This window comes from Cetorhinus maximus, chromosome 15 (assembly GCF_964194155.1).
Source record: "Cetorhinus maximus chromosome 15, sCetMax3.hap1.1, whole genome shotgun sequence".
NCBI classification, from domain to species: Eukaryota; Metazoa; Chordata; class Chondrichthyes; order Lamniformes; family Cetorhinidae; genus Cetorhinus; species Cetorhinus maximus.
Genome location: NC_135893.1, coordinates 18,984,115 through 19,006,859, shown reverse-complemented (window position 1 = coordinate 19,006,859; position 22,745 = coordinate 18,984,115). Strand labels below are relative to the sequence as shown.

At 42.8% G+C, this 22,745-nt stretch overlaps 1 protein-coding gene across 1 annotated transcript; it reads right to left on the bottom strand.

Annotated features, from left to right (window-relative positions):
- Positions 1–1,848: 1,848 nt before the first annotated feature.
- Positions 1,849–19,063, bottom strand: LOC144691110 (taste receptor type 1 member 3-like). Its single transcript, XM_078559183.1, has 7 exons — positions 19,010–19,063; positions 17,618–17,793; positions 14,595–14,895; positions 10,736–11,548; positions 8,092–8,295; positions 5,739–5,859; positions 1,849–3,555 (listed from the first exon to the last, which is right to left on the bottom strand). Exons 1-7 carry the CDS (start codon positions 19,061–19,063, stop codon positions 2,627–2,629), a joined length of 2,598 nt encoding a protein of 865 aa, XP_078415309.1. The 3' UTR covers positions 1,849–2,626.
- Positions 19,064–22,745: the final 3,682 nt, after the last annotated feature.

Here is a 22,745-nt window from a genome sequence, read left to right as displayed (position 1 = left end):
CTGCAGTAAAAACTAGAGAACGTGACTGAGTAATAATTCGGGATGGGAAGGGACATGTATAATAATAGGTTAAGGGAAGCAATTTAATTTTCTGGGTTAAAGTCCATGAGTGGATGGGGCTGGTTCTCCCGCTGTCATCTGATCTCTTGGTTGTCTCATTTCATGTAGTGTGAAATATTCAGTTTTCACTTATCCTTACAACTTGAATTTTTGATGTGCCTTTGCATTTCTGAGAAAATTACACAGTATTGTATAGAATGTATAGCACAGAAACAGACCATTCAGTCCCAACAGGTTCATGCCACTGTTTACATGAACCTCCTCAGACCCCTTTTCATCTAACCCTATTAGATCGTATGCTCCTATTCCATTCTTCATTGCGTTTATCTAACATCCTCTTAAATGCATCTATGCTATTCACCTCAACTACTCCTTGTAGTAGAGTTCCACATTCTAATCACTCTCCAAGAGGTTTTTCCTGAATTCCTGAGTGGATTTATTAATGACTATCTTATATTCATGGCATCTAGTTTAGGCCTCCCCAACAGGTGGAAACATCTTTGCTATGTCTACCCTATCGAATTCCTTTATAATTTTAAAGATCTCTATCAGGTTACCCGTCAGACATCTCTTTTTTAGAGAAAAGAATGCAGCCTGTTCAATCTGTCCTGGCACGTATAATTTCTTGTTTCTCGTATCATTCTTTTAATTTTTTTTGCATCTCCTCCAGTGCCTATATTTTTATAACTTGGAGACCAGAACCATTCACAGCACTCCCAATTTATACAAGTTTAACATAGCTTCTCTGCTTTTCAATTCTATCCCTCTAGAAAGGTACCCCGGTGCTTAGTTGGCTCTTTTATGGCCTTGTTAAACTGTATGGCTACTTTTAGTGATTTGTGTGTCTGTTTCAAATATTTCAGACTATGGGCAGGATTTTACGAGTCGACAAGCGGGGGCGGGGCCCACTCGCCGACGCGTAAAATGACACTCGGTGGCGTCGGGGGTAACTCCCAACGTCACCACGCCCCATTTAAATTTTCAGGAAGGCCGGGGCGCAGTGAAATCAGCTGTGCGCCCGCCGACCTGTCAATGGCCAATTGAGGCCATTGACAGAGTCAATTATGTAATTAAAGGACCAGGAGCCCCGGCGTGAACTAGAAAAAGCATGAAACCTCATCCACAGGCGGGATGAGATTTCATGTAGCTTTTTAAAATTTTTAATAAAGTTTTTTTGAAAATTATGGACATGTCCCAATTCATGTGACATTGTCACATGAGGGGACATGTTAGGGAAATTTTATTTTTCTATTTTAAGGTTTTTTTTACATTTTCACCTGATCTCCCTGAGGCTGCACTTAGCCTCAGGGAGATGAGTGTGCTCTTTCGTGCGCATGCACTCTCGATTTTGGGATTCCCCTCCCCTTGCCCGCACAGGGAATGCATAGCGCTTCTATGCGGACGTCAAGCTGAGCGGGCCTTAATTGGCCCGCCCACGTAAAATGGCGCCACGCCTCCGATCGGGGGCGCCGATTGGAAGCATGCCCGCCCATCAACTTCCCTCCTGACAGGGGGAGAATTCAGCCCTATGATTTGCTTTTTTGGAATGCAGTGGCTGCTTAGGTATAACTCAACATGGCAGTTATTCTGCAGACCAAATGCCCATTTTACAAAGAACTGTTGTTAAATGGGATTAAAAGTAGCTTATTCAATAGAAAGCCAGCTATTTCTGGAACATAGATAGAATGAGAGACATGGATAGATGGTCACAGATAGAGGAAGTGAATCGCATAAAGGGAGTGACAGGGATTCTGAGAGAAACTTGAGTTTCCATGCTGCCCTGTATGTTTGAGGAAGAATCCCTCTCTTCTGACTGTCAGTGGTCTCAATGAAATGGGTTAGACAGTGTCAGCACAATTTTTGGTGATTTGAGTCTACAGCATAAGGATACATTTATTTCAGCACAGTCTTGGAACTTGTCACTGAAGGATATACCTCAGAGATATTGTTCTGGCAGTGTAGTGTGTAAGGTGCTGAGTGTAGAGTGCATGCTGAGTATTATTGGGTTTTATGAGCGGTGGGAACTTGATGCCAACAACAAGGTGTTAAAATTGGAAAAGCCTTCCATTTACCAGCACCCTCAATTTGCATCTTGAACACAAACATTCACCAATTCTTTTCAACACATTTTGTACAGGACCCATACTGCAGCAAACTGGCACTAGAGGATGGAACTTGATCACTGTGGCTCAGACTGTTTGAAGTGGGTGCTCAAGATTGCTGCTACAGTCCTGACTGGACCGGGGGTAGTGGAGAATGAAAATCGTCCATCTGACATGGGAAAGATGTGAAACCCTTGAGGATGGGCTGCACCTCAGTATCACTGCCACACACCTCCTAGCAGTCAGTGATAGAGAATGAGAAGCAGGACATGTAGCTCAGAAATGACCAGTGGGATCTAGCATTTTGGAGAGTGAAGGACAGAAAATGAGATGTGAAACTATCTATGTTCCTCTTCAAATCGGTGTTTCTCCCCTATCTTTGCCAATCCCTCTGTTCCAGCTCCCATCCTCTATCTGTTTCCCATCTCTCTCCCTGTCATATCTTTGAAACTAACAATTTTATATCATTGACATTCCTTCCTTGTTGAAATTTGCAGGCCATAAATTTGAAAATATTCAGGAGTGTTGTACTGTGGTTTAAACCAAATAACAAAACATTTTGGGATGAAATAAGCACTGATAATTGCAAAAGAACTGAGGAGTGAGGCAGAAACCTGAATGATGGGTGCATGTTTCTTGCTTACTGCCGGGTGAATTGGGATGAAGCAAAGCCAGATGGTAATATAGAGGAGCACGGAGACACTGATCTCTCGGGCCAGGTTGTAGGTTTGAGCTGGTGTCTGGATCAAAAAGGTACACATGAAACAAGCCAATGCCAGTAGGCCACTGTACCCCAACATTAGCCAGAACATTATCTCCGAATCACTCTTACAGAAGAGGACAAGAGCATCTTCAGAATTGCCTGTGGTCTTTATCAGAAAGTCACCATCTGTGTTTAGCCAAAAATAGCAAATGGCACCTTGCCCCCCAAGACTGACGCAGATGATGATGTACCAGCCATTGCATTTATATCTGTGCAACAAAGACTTAGTTAAGCCAGTGAGCTCAGTGCTGAGCAAGATTTGCATCGAGTTGACTAGGAGAGTTGAGATACAGATGGTGAGGCTGAAGGCAGTGACTGGCTGACGTGATTTGCAGGTGAGTTCAGAGGGTTCACCGAGGTACAACAATGTGCTGCAGCCTAAGAGAGCCAGTGAGGTTAAGGTGACCATGTTCATCTTCCCTCCAGTACCTTCCACAATCGGAGTGCTAGAATTCAGCAGAAAGACCACCATGACAGCTAATATCAGAGTGAGGTTGAGCACCATGAACAGGAGCATAGCCACACCAACAGGTGAGACCCAGGACAGGTACTGCAGGGTTTTCTTAAAGCAGAAAGTGCTATTTGGTGGCGACCACTCATCGGATTGGCAGTCATTGCATGAAAAGCCATCTGTAACAGAAAAGTCAAACAGTCACTTACAAAACATGGATGATGAAGAAATCCTTTTCATCTTATACTCAGCGATAATCCTACCCAATCCCCTTGATTAGATTATCCTCAGTAAAACGAAGTGAATGAGACCCTTCACTAACAGGAATCATACCTAGTGCAAAGGAAGATAGTTATGGTTTTGGAGCCCAATCATCTCAGCCTCAGGATCTTGCTACATGAGTTCCTCAGGACACTGTCCTAGGCCCAACCATCTTCATCTGTTTCATCAATTTCCTGCCCTCTATCATAAGATCAGAAAGAGGGATGTTTTCTGATGATTGCACAGTGTTCAGTTCTATTTGGAAGTCCTCAGATAATGAGCCAGTCCTTGCCCCGCATGTAACAAGATCTGCACAACAGTCAGGCTTGAGCCAGTAATATTCATGCTACACAAGTACCAGGCAATGACCATCTCCAACAAGAGAGTCTAACCACCTCTCCTAGACATTCAATGGCATAACCATCACCAAAACCTCACCATTAACATCCTGGGAGTCACCATTGATCAGAATTTTAACTGGACCAGACGCATAAATACCGTGGCTACAAGAGCAAGTCAGAGGCTGGGTATTCTGTGGCAAGTAACTCCGCAAAGCCTTTCAGTCATCTACAAGGCATTTGTTGGGACTGTGATTGAATACTCTACACTTGCCTGGATGAGTGCGCTGCAATAACACTTAAAAAGCCCAACACCATCCAGGACAGAGTAGCTCATTTGATTGGCACCCATCCACAAAGTAACTGCAGTGAGTAACATCTACATCATGGACTGCCAACAAGTTGCCTTGGCTTCTATGACAACACCTTGCAAACCTGTGATCTCTACCACCTAGAAGATCAAGGGTAGCAGGCACATGGGAACACTATCGGCAAGCTTCCCATCAAGCCATCCTGGCTTGGAAACTTGCATTCTGGTTGTAACTCACCCCTGTGTATCTGTTAATCTACATATCAATCTGCGGTCCTTCTATATTTGAACTTAAAATCATAGAAAGTTTACTTCACAGAAAGAGGCCACGTGACTCATTGTGACTGTGCCAGCTGAAAAACAAGTCACTCATCCTAATCCCACTTTCCAGCATTTGGTCTATAGCCCTGCAGATTACAGCATTTCAGGTGCATATCTAGACACCTTTTAAATAAGTTGAGGTTTCTGGCTCTACTACCCTTTCAGGCAGTGAATTCCAGATCCTTACAACCATCTGGGTGAAAAAGAATTGCTTTATCTCCCCTCTAATCCTTCTATCAATCACTTTAAATCTGTATGTCCTAGTCACTGACTTCTCTGCTAAAGTAACTAGACCCTTTCCATCAAAATTTTGTACATCTCAATCAAATCTCCCCTCTGTTCCAAGGAGAACAACCCCAGCCTATCCAATCCTTCCTCATAGCTGCAATTTTCCACTCCTAGCAACATCCTCATAAACCTCCTCTCTACCTTCTCTGGGTGCAATTACATCCTTTCTGTAGTGAGGTGGCCAAAATGGCACACAGTATTCAAGTTGTGGCCTAACTAATGTTTTACATAGTTCATAACTTCCCTGTTCTTATATTCTATGCCTTGGCCAATAAAGAAAAGAATTCCATATGCCTTCTTAACCACCTCATCAACCTGTTCTGCTACCCTCAGGGATCCGTGGGCATTCACTCCAAGGTCCCTCACATCCTCTACACCTTTCAGTATCCTCCCATTTATTGTGTATTCCCTTGCCTTGTTTGACCTCCCCAAATGCATCATCTCATACTTCTCTGGCTTGAATTCCATTTGCCATTTCTCTGCCCATTTGACCAGTCCATTTATATCTTCCTGCAGCCTACAGCTATCCTCCCCACTATCAACCACGTGGCCAATATTTGTATCATCCGCAAACTTCTTCATCATTCCCCACATTTTTGTTCAAATCATTAATATATACCACAAAAAGCAGAGGACCTAGTACTGAGCCTTGTGGAACCCCACTGGAAATAGCCTTCCAATCGCAAAAATACCCATGAACAATTACTCTTTGTTTCCTGCCACTGAGCCAATTTTGTATCCAAGACTTCTTGCTGTAATTAAAATATTACAGGGAAACGTCTGTTCTGATTCCTTTGCTTTGATTTAGTCCATTGCAGGGCAGTAGATAAGTATTCAGGCTCACCAGCCAAGTCCTGGAAGGTTCCTCCTGGACAATCTTCACATTCAAAGCAGCAGGAATAAAGGCTGATGGCAATTTTCTTCTGCCCCAGGCCACAGCTCTTGGAACAATAGGATGGAGGTACCTGTCGGTACAGGTAGTGTGCTTGTTAATTCCTTACTCTTGGTGTACTGCATATCCTTGCAAGCTTTGGGAATCTCAAGAGCTAATGGGTTCTCTGTGGACTGAGCACTGAGGATTAATTCCAACTGCTAATTCTGTTGAATGCACTGAGCCACTGACTGCAATCAGAGATGTTTTAATGTACTGATTTGGACAGTCTAGGTCACAAAGCTGGTTAAACGGATTGAAGAAATCAGTTCAGATCCAGAGTGATTCTCTGGCCCCATGGTAACGTTCTCGCTGTAGAGTTGGCATACATAATTCAACCTCCACTACAGTCAGTCCCGGGGAAGCCACCAAAACTCTTTGATTAGCCACCAGCCTGTAACTCACTCCTGGGTATTTGTTAATGTGTATAGAAACACATAAACCTTTTGATTAAAATTTAATTGAGAGGCTCAGGTGGTTTATTTATAGAATAATAAATACTCTAAAGGGAGTAAGCTGGAATACTAATGTTAAGTAACAAATATGTTTAAACTCTGTATCAAAGAGCTTTCAATACTAATAAATTCTAGAATCCAAAAAGTGTTTCCAATTAAATCCTATAGCAAAGAGCCGCTGAGCTCTGATTCAGAATTCTGGGGCAACATCTGATGAAACACTTGCATTCAGCGAGTGTGGGTAGTCCCTCCCATGCTCTCATTCTATGTGTTGAATGAGCCCACAAAACCTTTCCTCCCTATACAAGTAACCCCAGCCCCCCAAAAGCTAGAATAAGGATTAATGGAATGAGCGTTCACATTGTGGCCTGTCAAACTGTTAATCAGCCTGCAAATGCTCTCATCACTTGAAAAAATGATACAACTGATGCAGTAACAATTTGCATTACACAACATCTTTAATCTAGGAAAGCATGCCAAGATGCTTCACAAAAGAGAGAACAATGCAAATTCAGGGAAAGGGTAGGGGTAACCTTGGGCTAGGTTTGGTTTGCTGGGCTAGGGGAAAAGACAAAAGTAGCAGAGGCAGCTGAACAATGGTCTCAATACTAGTGACAAAGAAGGCCATCAGTTCCCTGTTTTGTAGTTGGAGGTGAGAATGGAGAGGGTATAGAAAATAAATTGTGGTGAATTCTAGGATGATCCTGGAATATTGAACAGTTTGGCAGAGGAGACCAGGACCTGATAGTTCTTGAGATGGTCCAGCCAAATTGGGCAACGAGTAGCTGAATCTAATAAACATTCAAATCTGTGTTCCTTGAATTAAGGGAGCGAAGATGGGGACAAAAAGGAATGAGCAGTGTGAGAGTGAGAATAAGAACAGCTTGCATTTATATAGCCCCTTTGATGTAGTAGGACATCTGAGGCCGCTTCACAGAATCATAATCAGACAAAAGTTTGACACTGACCCAAAGGGTCATTAATCTTTGGAATTCTTTTCAAGTATTGCTGAAAAAAGTGACATGTTGAAGCTTTTCGTCTTGCACTCATCAGGACACTTCACAAGAATGCCAATATAAGGGGAAAACAACAATTTATACTGTATGTGAGGAGGGTGCTGATGGTTTGGCAAGTGGACTTTGATTGGTCGAGGCATTGCCATGGAGAATGCACCAATGATAGTGACTGACAGTTAATTGCCAAGCAGTGTTTGAAATTTAAACCAGGCAGCTTGACCCTGATTGGTCAAGGCATTGCCCTGAGGAATGAGTCAGTGAATGGTTGTCACTTATTTTGTTTAGCTGAAACAAGCGCAATGTGTGTACATGTTCTTTCTGTCTGCAAAGAACAGGGCCCTGTGTACTATATATATAGTGTCCAATACACACAAATGTCCACACAATTCTCTTCAACAGAGAGCAGTGGAGACGGGGTCATTGAATATATGCAAGGTGAGCTAGACAGATTTTTGATTGACAAGGGAGTTAATGGTTATGGGAGACAGGCAGGAAAGTGGAGTCAAGGCCACAATCAGATCAGTCGTGATCTTTTCAAATGGCGGAGTCAGCTTGATGGGATGAATAGCTTACTCCTGTTCCCATTTCTTATGATCAAAAGCAGGGACATTAGGACAGGTTCCCAAAAGTTTGGTCAGAGGAAGGTCTTAATGGAGGAGAGAGGGGTGGTAAGGCAGAAAGGTCTAAGGAGGAATTCCAGGGTTTAGGCCTAGGTGTCTGAAGGCACCGCCAACAATGATGAAGCAAATGGAGTGGGGAAATGGATGCTGTTTCATACATGCTGCCCTAACTTACTGTTTTGTCAACTGTTTTCCACTGAATCTGGGAGGTGTGGATGGTCAAGTGATCTTTGTAGTTGCCGATCACTGGTAGTTTGAGCTGCCCTGCATGCTGGATCCAGGTTATGATGTCGTAACCGCGTTGTGGGTTTCCTGCAGCATCGTAGTGAATGGTGGTGTTATTGATGGTGAAATTAACTTGCTTCAACTCTTCCAGCAGCTGCTTAAAAAAAAGTCAAGCATTGATCACTGCAGGATTTGTTGGCATAGAAATCTCATCACTGCTGTAAACAGACAGACTGCACTAAACCATTAGTGCTGACTCGGGTAACATGTAATATTCATGTTGCTCACTGATCTTTACATGGCAGTAGGTGTATCACTGGCCCAACTGTGCATGCAGTTCCTCCCTATCAGGTTGGAAGGTGAGGAGGTTGCTTACTGCTTGAAAAATGGGTTCTGCATAGCTGAATATCTAGACCATTATCCCCAGGGCTTTTGTACATTTCAGGACTAGAGAACTCCAGATTCATCACAGCAAGAGATAGGTGACCCTGGATATTCAGTGCCAAAAAGAGCTGTGTGGGAATTGGAGAAGAGGGAGGGCTGGCAGCAAGGTTTCATCCAGCCTAGGAGTCTGGCAGCTTTAAAGTGGGATTTGTTAACAAGAGATACCCACCTTACCCTTCACTCTTTGACCTTTGCATTGAAGCTTCGATCCTATCCCTACATTTCTTCATTCTCTGGCATATTAAATTCAAACAATTCATTTATTCTTCAGAAGATAAAACTATTTTGTGGATTTTTTTCAAACACCCCATTAAACCTGAAATTCCTTTATTAACATGTATACACCTCTGTTTGACAGCAGCAATCCACCAATCCCTGTGATCTCCCCAGCCCCAGACTTCCTCATGCAAGGCACTTCCGAACCCTCTCCCCACCCATGAATTAACTGCTAGCGGACAAGCCTTCCCTCAGTGCACGCCAGAAGTCCCTAGCTGCTTGAACTGCTCATTGGTCAGATCACGCTTTTGAACATGGATTTTCTGAAGCAGCCTGTTCCCATATGCATCAAGACCCAGAAAACATTCAGGCTTGGGCTGATAAACGGCAAGTAACATTCATGCCACACAAGTGCCAGGCAATGACCATCTCCAAAAAGAGAGAATCCAGCCACCTCCCCTTGACATTCAGTGGCATTGCCATCACTGAGTCCCCCACTATCAACACCCTGATGGTTACCGTTGACCAAAAACTGAACTGGACCAGCCATATAAATACTGTGGCTACAAGAGCAGGTCAGAGACTGGGAATTCTGCAGAGAGTAACTCACCTGCTGACTCCCCAAAGCCTGTCCACCATCTACAAGGCACAAGTCAGGAGTGTGATGGAATACTCTACACTTGCCTAGCTGAGTGCAGCCCCAACAACACTCAAAAAGTTCAACACCATCCAGGACAAGGCATCCCGCTTGATTGGCACTCAGTCCACTACCTTCAACATCCTCTCCCTTCACCACCGATGCACAGTGGCAGCAGTGTGTGCCACCTTCAAGATGCACCACAGCAACTCACCAAGGCTCCTTCGACAGCACCTTCCAAACCCACAACCACTACCATCTAGAAGGACAAGGGCAGCAAATAGATGGGAATACCACCAACTGGAAGTTCCCCTCCAAGTCACTCACTATCCTGACTAGGAAATATATCACCGCTCCTTCACTGTAGCTGGGTCAAAATCCTGGAACTCCCTTCCTAACAGCACTGTAGGTATACCTACATCACATGGACTGCAGTGGTTCAAGAAGGCAGCTCGCCATCACCTTCTCAAGGGCAATTAGGGACGGGCAATAAATGCTGGCCCAGTCAGCGAAGCCCACATCCCATGAATGAATTTTTAAAAATGCATGCTATTTACACTAAACTGATCCTCACGAGCCAACTGGCTCTCCGAGGAGTCCAAGTTGCTGTGATTTTTACGTGCATTTAATGGTCTGGAGCTAAGAATTGTGATGGTAGAGGCTCCAATTTTCTTTCCATCACATGGCTAACCAGGAACTCTCCTGGTCTAACTGCTTGATATTGGCATATGTTGGAAGGATTTGAAGACTGATACAGTTTGGCCGTGTTATGGATACACCTTCCTTGGCCATCAAGTCTTGGAGTAAGACTTGAACCCAGAGCTTCCGGTTCAGAGGCAGGGACGCTACCCACTGTGCCATAAAAGCTCCACTGTTAAAATACTATGACCCTCAAACCTAGGCCAGCAAGTTCTCAAGGTTAGAACCGACTCAAGTGGCCTGAAACACCCTGATCCAAACTAGTCCAGAGTTAATGACCGTCCCCTTTCCATACCCTGTCATGACCCATGAGAAATTAGTTTTGCCAATATCAACTCGTTTCTAGTGGGCCTGGGCCGAAGCCCAGAACATAAAACTGACCATGTTCATGTACAACTACTAGGTTAACAACTATGGTCACTACTGAGGAACCTGGTGATCTGTGTTATGGTCACTACTGAAGAACTTGGTGGTTAGACCCTATGGTCAGATGTTGCATACATTAGAAACTAATCACATTTCAAAAGCATAATTTCAGGGTTGCTATGATTCTATAGGGCCTTGGACCCTAAGCACAAACAGTAAGACTATCCAATACCTGCCAGTTGTACCATCTGGTTTCATTTTGGCATCTTCCATTGTGGCACTTGAGCAAGGCATGGATTGCATGTGCAATGCTGTACACCGCTGTGTATACACTGAACGTGGACCGTCTCACTGGCTGATCCAACACCACGGACATATTGTTGGGGCCCAGTTGCTGAATGGCACTGAGCAGCTGACCAGAAGATTCTGAGGGGTACGGCCAAAAAGGAAAAGACTGATTGCCACTGTGTTGTGCACTGAGGCTCCGTTCCCTTGTGACCCTGATATTAGTAAGGTGATTTAAAACGTAACTCTCGAAACCTGGCATGCTCCCGCTGTTAATGACTGTACCAATCACAGTGCCAATGCGTTCAATATCTGGTGTGTAAGTAACAGTGGCTGCCTTGACCCAGGCCTCGCTTCCAATCCAGACCTTCCTGGTGATGTTCACCTTAACCACCTGTTTCAATAATTCATGAGCAGGTCCCTCACTGGAGAAGAGGATGATAACGTTGACATTCATTTGCCTGATCCGGCCCACAATTTCAGAGATTTTTTGCTTGGTGCTGGCTAGTCCGCGGTAGATGGGAATCATCTCAATGTAGCCTATGCAGATGCCTTGGAGCAACGCAAATTCCTGAACCAATTCTAGGCCCTGCCGCCCATACTCATCATCACTCCCAATTCCAGCAATCCAATTCCAGTTGAACTCTCTGACGATGGAAACAATGGCCATGGCTTGGTTTCGATCGCTCGGCATTGTTCTCAGGAATGATGGGTAGAGCTTCTTGTTGCTCAGTTCCTCACTTGAGGCCCCGTAACTTATCTAAAAAGTGACGAGAATCCATGATTATATCATTATATTGTTGTCTTGTCTCTCTCTGTCCAGTCAATACAACTATGTTCTATGCTCCTCTGAATTTGATACAAAAACAAAATACTGTGAATACTGGAAATCTGAAATAAAAACAGAAAATGCTGGAAATAATCAGCAGTTCTGATAGCATCTGTGGAAAAAGAAACAGACCTGAAACGCAAATTATTTTTTTCTCTCCACTGATGCCGCCAGACCTGTTGAATGTTTCTACCATTTTCTGTTTTTACTCTTCCAAACTTGGCTCTCTCATTCCTTTTAAGATCTAACACACATCTCTTTCTGCATTTTGACAATGTTGATATCAAAATTCATTGCACTATCCTTTACTCTAAGGCATTCGCTCTCAACACTGGAGCTTCTCATCTCCCTCAGCCTGCCCTGTCAATGCAGGATTTTAAGACCCAGGCTTGTGTCACCTAATCTCCCAGTTCTCATCTCCTACAGTTTTAACTCTTGTACGTTTCTCGCATTCTGCACTTCAGCCAACACCTTGTTTCTCAATTTAAAAGAATTAAATATATCTTGTGGTTAACTGACTCTGGATCGGAGCAGCTTCCCCCATGGTTCTCCCCAGGCTGTTGACTGTCTCGTGGGATTATAGGTCTACTCCACCCTCCAGTATTTCACAAAAAAAACTGTCCACAATGTCTGTAGCTAGGCAACAGACTGATTTTACTGGCTCTTGTTCCCAGGGAATATTTAGTTCCCCAGCACATTAGTAAAAGAAAGGGATGAAAACCAGGTTTGCTGGGTCTCCACCTCTTTGCACTATGATCTTGGGATTTCTGCAGCTTACAGAACTGTTTGAATGAGTCACGAGGAGTATGTCATAGCCTCATCCTTGACATAACATAAGGTAGACACAGGCACTGGGAAAACATGGCACTGTGGCCTGCTCCAGGTCTCCTGCAACTGCACTGACTTCAAAGGTATAGGGGGTAGGCTGAAAACTTATAGATGATCCCTATTATCACCAACCTTAAATGTTCCACAGATTCTTAACTTTCAATCAAACATTTTTCAACCAAGACTAGAGATGTTCTTGCTGCTACAACTAGCACCAGGTCCTACCTGGTTAAGCCCAATATAGCATAACCCCCAACACTTTTGTTGTGCTACTGCTGTCTGACACTAGGGTGAGGCAAACTCTTCCCTAATAACATTTTCCATGCCTCTCAACTACGATGCCTCACAAGCAACCCTGAAAGTATGCTCCTCCAAAGTCCACACACACTTGTACTTTTCAATGGGGCTTACTGGACAGTGATCAGAATCAGGAACCCTGGCTGAATTTTCCTCTCTCTAACTCAGGGGTCAGAGGACAGAAATCAGGAGCAGCAGCCTGGTTGATTTCCTTTCTCTTTAACTTAGGGATCTCTGGATGTTGATCAGGAGCAGGAATCCTGGGCTGAGGCTAACAATTGCCCTGACTGTCACCCAGCTGGGAAAGGGAAGAGGGGAGGAAGGCAGGAGAGATTAAACGACAAAAGGAATGAAAATGAAACGCAAAAAGAAAAGATCATAAGAAATAGGAGCAGTAGACCATTTGGCCCATCGAGCCGAGAGATAGTAATGGGACAAGTAAAGAAACAAAAGATGGGTTTAGAGGAGGTGCAAAGAGAAAGTGGAATAAACATCAACAGCTGGCATCAAAAAAAAAGAATAAGGGCAGAGGTTATGATTTAGAATTGTTGAATTCGATATTGAGCCCTGAAAGCTGTAAAGTGCCTAGTCAAAAGGCTAGTTGCTGTTCCTGAAGCTAATGTTGAGCTTCATTGAAACAGTTGAGGCTGAAAACAGAAAGGTCAGAGCGGGAATGGAGCGGAGAACCCAAAGCTTGGGATCATGCTTGTGGACTGAATGGAGGTTATGCAAAGTGATCAGCCAATCTGTGCTTGGTCCCTCCACTGCAGAGGAGACTGCATTGTGAGCGGCGCATACAGTGTACTAAATTGAAAGAAGGAAAAGTAGATCACTGTTTAACCTGGAAGGAGTGTTTGGGGCCTTGGACGGTGAGGAGGATGGAGGTAAAAGCACAGGTGTTACATCTCCTCTTCCATGTGAAGCTTCCATGGGAATGAAAGGAACAGTTGAGGGTGACTCAGAGTGGACCAGGGTGCCAAGGAGAGAATGATCCCTCTGGAAGTCTGAAAGGGAAGGGAAGGGAAGATGTGTTTGGTGGTGACATCATGTAGCAGAAATGGCGGAGGATGATCTATTGAAGTTGAGGTGGAAGGTGACGACAAGAAAAGCCATTGTAGTTTTTGGAAGGGGGAATGGGTGAGAGTAGCAGTACAGGAAATGGAACAGACATATTCGAGGGCCCTGTTGACCACTGAGGTGGGGAATTCTCAATTGAGGAAAAAGGACAACATAGTTGAAGTGCTGATATGGAAAATTGTATCCTTAGAACAGATGTGACAGAGATGGGGAAACTGGGAGAATGGAATAAAGTTCTTACAAGAAGCTGAGTGCGAGGAAGTGAAGTCAAGGTAACTGTATGAGTCAGTGGTTTTATGGTGAATATTGGTTGATAACCTATCCCCAGAAATGGAGACTGAGAAGTCGAGGAATGGGAGAGTAGGAGATGGACCATGAGGTTAGGAAACAAAGTTGATCATGTTTTCCATGTCAGAGTGAAAGCAGGAAATGGCACTGATACAGTTATCAATGTACTGGTAAATTGTTGACAGAGGGGTCCTGAATAGGACTGGAATAAAGAATATTCCATCTCTGAGCCCGGGACCTATATGGCTAGCATAAGACAGAGAGATATAAAGTCACCTTGAGTGGTAATGTAACCTGGGTGATAGTGAATCCACAGTGAGTTTTACACCCAGCTCAATTTCCTTTCCTGTTGACTTCAATGGTGTGTAAAACTTGATGCCTGTTTTCTTCTACCTCCCAGGATGAATTTCTACCCTGGAGACTTTTAAGTCCCAGTTGTCACAATGTGAGAGGGGTTTATTTAGCAAACCATGAAAGCACAACTTACATGTGGAACTAAAAATAAGCTGAATAATTTGGCTGTGGCTATCGCTTGTTCCGATGTCCAGGGTCCCAACAGAGCTATCACGCGGTTCCTGTACTTTGTGTAATTGCAGAGTACATCAATCCCATTACTCTTGTCTTTCGATAAGAATAGAAGGCTGGGCAAGAGGGAGACCATTGTCTCACAACAGTCTTCGTAGACTTCATAACCCAGCTGCACATCAGGCAGAAGAGAGGTGGAGTTATTTATTTCATCAATTGCAAACGTCATCGCCAGAAACATCCCATAACCACCGGAGTAAAAGCTTAAATGGAGATAAATGAGAAATTAATGGCATATGGATATTAGCCAGGAACAGACAGCTCTAAAAGCCAAAGGGAGACAGTAACAGAGAAAGTGAGGGAGAGAGAGAAAATAAGAGAAATAATAACAGAAAATGACAGCAACAGAGAGGGAGAGGGAGTGAAGGAAGAACAGGGAGAAAGAGGGGAAAGATAGGGAGTTACAGAGGATGTGACAGCAGTAGAGAGGGAGAAAAAGAAGGGAAGGCAGAGGAGGAGGAAGAATGAGCAAGAGGGAGTAACAAAGAGAGACATGAAATATACATAGAGAGAGAGAGAGACAGGCACAGATAGAAAGAGAGGGAGACAGATGCTGACCTGTGGTGACCCTAACTTGTGGAGACAATTTTCACCAAATATTTTAGGCATTAAAGTGGCAGCCAACATGGGGCATTAAGCTGAAATGCCCATTTACCCTGCATTTAGCACAATATACCATCTTGGTAAAGGAATAACCAGCACTAAGTTAGTTAAACTGATTGCCACTTAAAATGTCTGATAGCACTAATTAAAGAGGTTACATGGCATTTTGGTGGCTAGTGCTTCAACACCCTCTCCTAACAGCAATCAGCTACTTGGGAGTAAACATATGCTTGATGTTGATTTCAAGGCTACTTAAAGGGATCCTCACAATTCATGCTTATTGTTGTTGGAGCTGTGAAAACGACCTCTCAAACACACTGTGAAACATGCTGGGACATTTTGTTAAGACTTCAACACTTGAATGACACATGGAAATTCACTGATGACTTCTAAAAAGAATAAGTGCTGTGCTAGTTATGTCACCAGGAGAAGGGGAGTGCTTAGTCATTGGCATTTTGCTTGGGGTCCCCTTTGTTCTGGTCAAAGAAGGGAGGGATACATGAGGCCAGGCAAGCAGTACCAGCTGCTGGAGAAGGAGGGGGTGGGGAAACAGAAGGATGAGGTGGTGCAAGCAGTACCAGCTGCTGCAGGGGGCGGGGCGGGTGGAAACAGAAGAATGAGGTGGTGTCGTTTCCCCATACAGGTACAGGATATACCTTCCCCTCTCAATCTCCTCCACCAGGACTCTCCTGTGCTACATTCAATAACCTTTGTACCCTCTCCTTCAGTCCCTGAGCTACCCTGCTTTCTGCCAGCCAGTGCACTCCATACCTTCAGCGGAAGTAGGTGCAAGCAGCCCACATATACTATTCCGTGAAAATTGTGTCCAATCAACACTTGAGTGCCAAACCTGCAGATTCCTGGTTAGCACCTGCAGGCACATTTAAATCGTAATGATCATCAATTAGTCTGAAAATTGCATACTAAATTTGGATGTTTAAAAAGGTGTTTCCTATTAGCACAACATTCATTTAGCATCTATTATTTGCTCTTTGACCAAAATAACCCCCCTTAATTTCAGGTAATCGGGGCAGCCTGACTGACCCATAGTGCAATGCAGTTCTCTGCAGCCTCCTGGTGAAAGAAAGAACTTGCATTTATATAGTACCTTTCATGAAATCAGAACATTCCAAAGTATTCTACAGCCGCTGAAGTACTTTTAAAGCAGCTTCATTGTTTCAATGTAGGAAACACAGCAACCTCCCACAAACAGCAATGTGCTAAATAATAAGATAATCTATTTTTTAATGGTGCTGGTGGAGGGTGAAAGATTAGCCAGGACACCAAGAAACATTCCCCTCCTCTTCTTCAAAATAGTGCCACAGGATCTTTTACATCCCCCTAAGAGATCAAGGAAGAATTTGGTTTAATATATCATATGAAAGACAGCACCTCTGACAGTGCAGCATTCTCTCAGTACTGCATTGAGAGTTTTAGTCTAGATTATGTGCTCAAGTCTTTGGAGCAGAGCTTGAACCCATAAACCTGCCTTCTATGGTTGACAGCCTGCTGACACTCAGTGTGAGTACTCCCACTGCATTTCCACATAATTTGGGGCAGATCAGCAGCAAGCCTGGATTGGGTGGGGCAGTGTTGATCCTTGTCATTTGCCATGATTCCTGTGATTTGTTGCTGGAAATGATAGTGGGTATTGCGATACCAAGCCCTGATATGATTGGAAACATTTATACTGTGAGTTAGGGATGTCCAAAATCACATTTTTTCATCATTATTGCAAATATTTAAATTACAAATTTTAAAAAATCTTACTGTGGAGGAGCGAGAATGCTTCTCATACCTCATCCACCCACTGCTCCACTTCCTGGCCTAAATACCATCCCCACTAGCACTGCTCTGCAGGTCACTACTGTTGGCAAGCAGCCTGATATTTGTCCTTTTCAAATGCATGAGCTGGCATGGAGACAGCACATAGGAAGTCAATTGGTTTTGGAATGGGTGCAGCACAGATTCACAAGAATGACACCAGGATTTAAGGGCTTAATTTTTGAGGGCAGCCTCATAGACTAGGCTGATATCGAAGATTGAATAGTGATTTAATTGAGGTGTTTATAATAATAAAGGGATTCAATAGGATAAGTACAGATTCTCATTGATGGGAGAATTGAGAACAAGGAGACAGCTCTTAAAATTATAGCTAGACATTTAGGAGTGAAGTCAGGAAACAGTTTTTGATACAAAAGGTAATGGAAGTTGAGAGAGTCAACACCTACATGAGACGAGGGGACCTGAACTCCAGTGAGAGTCAGTACCTTCAGGAAAAGAGAGATCTTAAAGTTGCCCCATCAGATTATGGTTCCTTACCTGTCACATGTCACCTCTTCAGGCTTTGATCGATGAGTGAGCCCAACAGGAATCATATGAAAAGGGATAAGGGCTCCTATAGTGTAGTCTCCAGGCAGCATGTACAGTGCATCGATTCCATGAAGCCTCTGAGTCTCAGTCACAGAATCCTTGCTCACCACTAAATAGAAAAACAACTGCAAGAGACAGCAAATCATTTCAAACCACAACAAAGATCTCCGCATTAATGGGATTCTTCTGTGCAGACAGAAACTCATTGATTTTGTTATGAACATTTAGTCAGTGTTCTTTTTAATCAAATAATCATGCTACCTCATTTGAGGGGTATTTGCATTTCTTATACGTGCTGAGCAACATCCGAAGCCAAATCGGCAATGGAACAATATTTCAAGTTAAAAATAATCCAAGGTCAGTCTTTTTTTAAACCTAGGTCATGTAAAGAGAAAGGATAAGTAATGTATGGTCAAATTCTTATCATAGTCCTGCCTTGATAAGAGTGTGGATACAGAAGAAGATGATCACTAGGTCCCTTCTGCATACATAGATTAAGCCTATATACTCATCTTTTCACCATCCCTCAGCCCCACCTACTCACCTTATCCTTCAACTTCACCTACCCGTCTTCTTATCTTTTCCCTCAAACCCACCCACCATGATATTCAAAATTTATCCTTCAACCAATATCGCTAAAACAGATTGTCCAGTCATTATTACATCACTGTTTGTGGAATTTGGCTGTCAGGTTTCCTATGACTGTGACATTTCAATAAAGTGCTTCATTGGCTTTAAAGTCTTTGGGACATCCCAGAGTTGTGAAAGACTGTATATAAATGCAAGCTTAGTTGTTAATTTGTTCTCTTTCTCTTTGTGTTTAACTCTCTCTCTTAGTCTGTACTATTTCTTATGCTGCCTCTTTCTCTCCTTCCCCCCCCCCCCCCCCCCCCCCCCACACCCTTCCTTTCACAGCAGTGCCAATCCTATAAACATTTTGCGTGGGAGATTTTCAGTTCTGAATTCTATACCTGGGATGTTGATGACTCAGAAACAGCCATAGCTACAAGTGTGAAACAACCTAATGGTGATGCATTACCTGCTCTATTCTTTCATTATCCTTTTCCTCTTTATTTTGATCCCCGGTGTCACATTTTGTACATTTCTTTTCACAGTGCCCTTGGCTGCAGGATTTTAAAATATATTCTCATGTTTTTCTGTAAGGACAGCAAAGGAGAGCTTTGAATGCAAAACTGTCCCACAATTCTGAGCATTACTGAAAGCCCTGTATTAAAAATACAGAATGATTGAGAGATGGTGCAATTCATGGCATAATGCACATACACAGGATGTCCTGAGGTAAAGGGTGGTAGGTCATGACCTTTTATGGGAAGTACTTACCCGGGTGGAAGAATTGATGTGCTTGAACAGTCCCTTGCTCTCAACTACAGCCATCCCATTAGGTTAAGAAAACACTCATGATATAAAATGCTTTTTCTGACATATAAAATAGGCTTATGCATGTTTCCATAGTAACAGCTCTTATAAATCCTCTTTGTCACTGCCCTTGATTTACTCTGAAAGCCTTTGAGATTCAATGGCTATGCAGCCCCCTCCTGTGGCTCCCTGTTGGATTTAATTCTCTCTTTAGTCAGAGAGGCTCTGTGTTGGAGAAATGTTTTAAATGTTCATCTCTTGCCCATGGCAACTATGGCCTTGATTTATAATCACTGGTTTACTTGTCACTTGCTGTTAAATTGTTACTCTAACTTTATCCGATAATAATTAATTCTAAATTGAATGAAATAACCTCTGAGTGTTGGGTCAGTGATTTAATGTGTCAGATCTAAGAGCAAGGCAGAGAATGACACAATAAAAAGAATAAAAGCCAGATGGGCCCAGTTTCTCAATGATAAATCATAGGTAAAGTGATGTAGACATTGAAGCACAAGAGATGGAGGGATAAACATTGAGGGATTACAGATAGAGGCTTAGACAAAGCCAAGAAATGGAGATCATAGAATCTTACGTTCTAGGAGGCCATTCAGGTCATCAAAGAGTTCACCAATTTCTTTCCCCAAAGCTCTGCAAATTTCTCCTTTTCAAGTATGTACCCAATTTTCTTTTGAATGTTATTATTGAATCTGCTTCCACCACCCTTTTGGGTCATGTATTCCCAATCTAACAGTATAACAACTTCTCAGTCTGTGCTGGAACAATTCTGTGATTCTGTCTTGGAGAAAAGAAGGCTGAGAGGCAATTTGATAGAGGTATTCAAAATCATGAGCTGTTTGGACAGAGTAGATAGGGAGAAATTGTTCCCACTCATGAAAGGATCAAGAACAAGAGGGCATGGATTTAAAGTAATTGGTAAAAGAAGCAAAAATTACATGCGTAAAATTTTTTTTTACACAGCGAGTGGTTAAGGTAGGAATGCACTGCCTGAGAGTGTGGTGGAGGCAGGTTCAATTGAAGCATTCATAAGGGAATTAGACTATTATCTGAAAAGGAAGAATATGCAGGGTTACGGGGAGAAGGCGGGAAAATGGCACTAAGTGAATTGCTCATTTGGAAAGTCGGTGCAGACATGATGGGCCAAATAACCTCCTTCTGCACTGTAAAATTCTATGATTCTGTGTGTTGTTTTTTCTCCTTATCTCTCCTCGGTTCTTTTGTCAGTTATGCTAAATCTTTGCCCTCTGAATATCAACCCTTCCAGCAGTGGAAACAGTTTCTCCCCATCCACACCAGCAAACCCTTTTATAATTTTGAACAGCTCTACTAAATCTTCCCTTGCCTTTCTTTACTCTAAGAATAATAAAGTCCAGCATCTCTAGCCTCTCCATATTATTGAAACACTTCATCCCCAGAACAATTCAAGTGAATCTTTTCCACATCCTCTTCAAGATCTTGACATCCTTCTTAAAGCATGGTGCCCATATTTTACACAATACTGCATTTGAGGCCTAACTGTTGATTTTAAAGGTTTAGCATAACCTCCTTGCTTTGTACTCTAAGCCTCTGTTTATCTCATTCAGAATCCATAATGCTTTGTTAAAAACTGTGTCAACTTGTCCTGCCACTCTCAAAGACTTGTATACATAGGCCTCTGTGCCTGCACCCTGTTTAAAATTGCATCATTTAGTTTATATTGCCTCTCCTTATTCTTTGTCTGAAAATGCATCACTTCACACTTCTCTGAATTAAATTTCGTCTGCCATTTCACTAATCTGGCTATGTTCTCAAGAAATCTGTGGCTCTAATTCAAAGTACTTCATTAGCTGTAAAGCACTTTGAGATGTCCTGAGATCATGAAAGGCACTATATAAATGCAAGTCTCTTTTTTTCTCTTTTACTAACCTTCTTGCTGTTTACCACATTTCCAAGTTGTGTATCATCTCCAAACTTTGAAATTTTACATTCGACACACAAGTCCAGGTCATTGATATATATCACAAATAGCAATAGACCTACTCACCATGGGGGACACCACTATATATTTCCTTCCAATCTGATAAGCAAATGTACATTATTGCTCTCTGCTTTCTGTCTCTTAGCCAATTTTGTATCCATGCTGATACTGTCCCTCTAATCCTATAGGTTTCAAATGAAGGAGAGAAACACTGAAGGACTAGAATTTGGGGGATAGGTGCATTGTGGTGCTGGGGATGAAGAGAAAGAGAAATGGAGGGATTGGAGTTAGAGGGCGAGACACACTGCTGTATTGGAGAAGGAAGAATAAGCACACAGGAACTGGAGATGAAGGTAGAGACATATTGAGGGATTACTGATGAAGAGATATGGTGATGTATTGGAAATGGAGGGATAGACACAGGACTAGAGGTGAAGGGATATGGAGGCTGAGGGAAAGGAAATGGAAGATTCACACTGATGGATTTGGGATGGAGGGAGAGACACATTGAGTGATTGGAGTTGGAGGGATAGACACATAGAGATTGCATTGGGATGGGGAATTTGAAAGATTGGAGCTGGGAAATAGACAGTGAGGGGTTAGAATTGGAAAGAAACACTGAGGGATTGAGGATGGTGAACAAGAAAGACAGTCAGTTTGGGCTGGAGTGTCAGGCACAAACCTGTCTTTGAAATGTTAATAATATGTTAATCTGCTGGCCAGGGAAATCAAAGGGTTCATTTTCTTTGATGGTTGGATCATTAAGAAGAATTTCTGAGAGGTGTTCTGGCTTATTTTCTAAGCTTTGTCCGCTTGCTACGCAGATTAATTGTTAACATCAGTATACCTGTGAATTTTGTTTAATTAATAATAGCTTCAATACTGAGGGCAGCTCTTCTGTGATAGCCTGGTCATTGAAACAAAGAGTAAGGCTTCCCATTGGCAACACCAAATAGGAAATAGTTTTTAATATCTCAATCCTAATACCCTGATTACAAGATGTGGAGCCTGTGATATCCATTGACTGCTTCCTCTTTGACCACCTGTCACCAGTTCTACTATCCCCTTATGTGGTTTGTGTTAAATTTTATTTGATAATGCTCATGTGAAGCACCATGGGATGTTTTACTATATTAAAGGTTATATAAAAATACAAGTCGTTGTCCCTGTTTGATCTTTAAAGACTGGCTGTGGTATCAAAGTCTTCTTGTTAGCCTTAAACCCAGCCTGAGTTCAGTTCACTTCTATATTGACAGCTAAAATGACCTTGGATACTTCATAGAGTAGTAATTACAAATCTGTAATTATTGCTATCAGCTAAATTTTTAAAAAACTCATTCCTAGGTATGGTCACTACCAAGGTCGGCATTTATTGCCTATCCCTTGTCCTGAAATAGTTTTGTCAGGACTTCTCTTTGAAATGCTGCAGCAGTCCCATGTGAAAGTGCTCCCAAAATTACTGCAATATTATCACAATATTGACATGTATTTCTTCTCAGATTATAATTTTGTCTTTTTTAATAAAATATTTGTCCCCAAAACCATTTTTCCTCATTCTTCAGTCTTCCAGGATTTAGACCCTCTGAACAAGGGCAAGGAAGCACTTGGGGCCTGCTCCCTGACCAACAATGACCTCTTTGACTAACCATTAGGAGGCGTGAGTCACTATCGCAGGTACTCTACATGCCTGATTTCCCTTCTGTTGTGCTGGGAGCCAGGTGGATT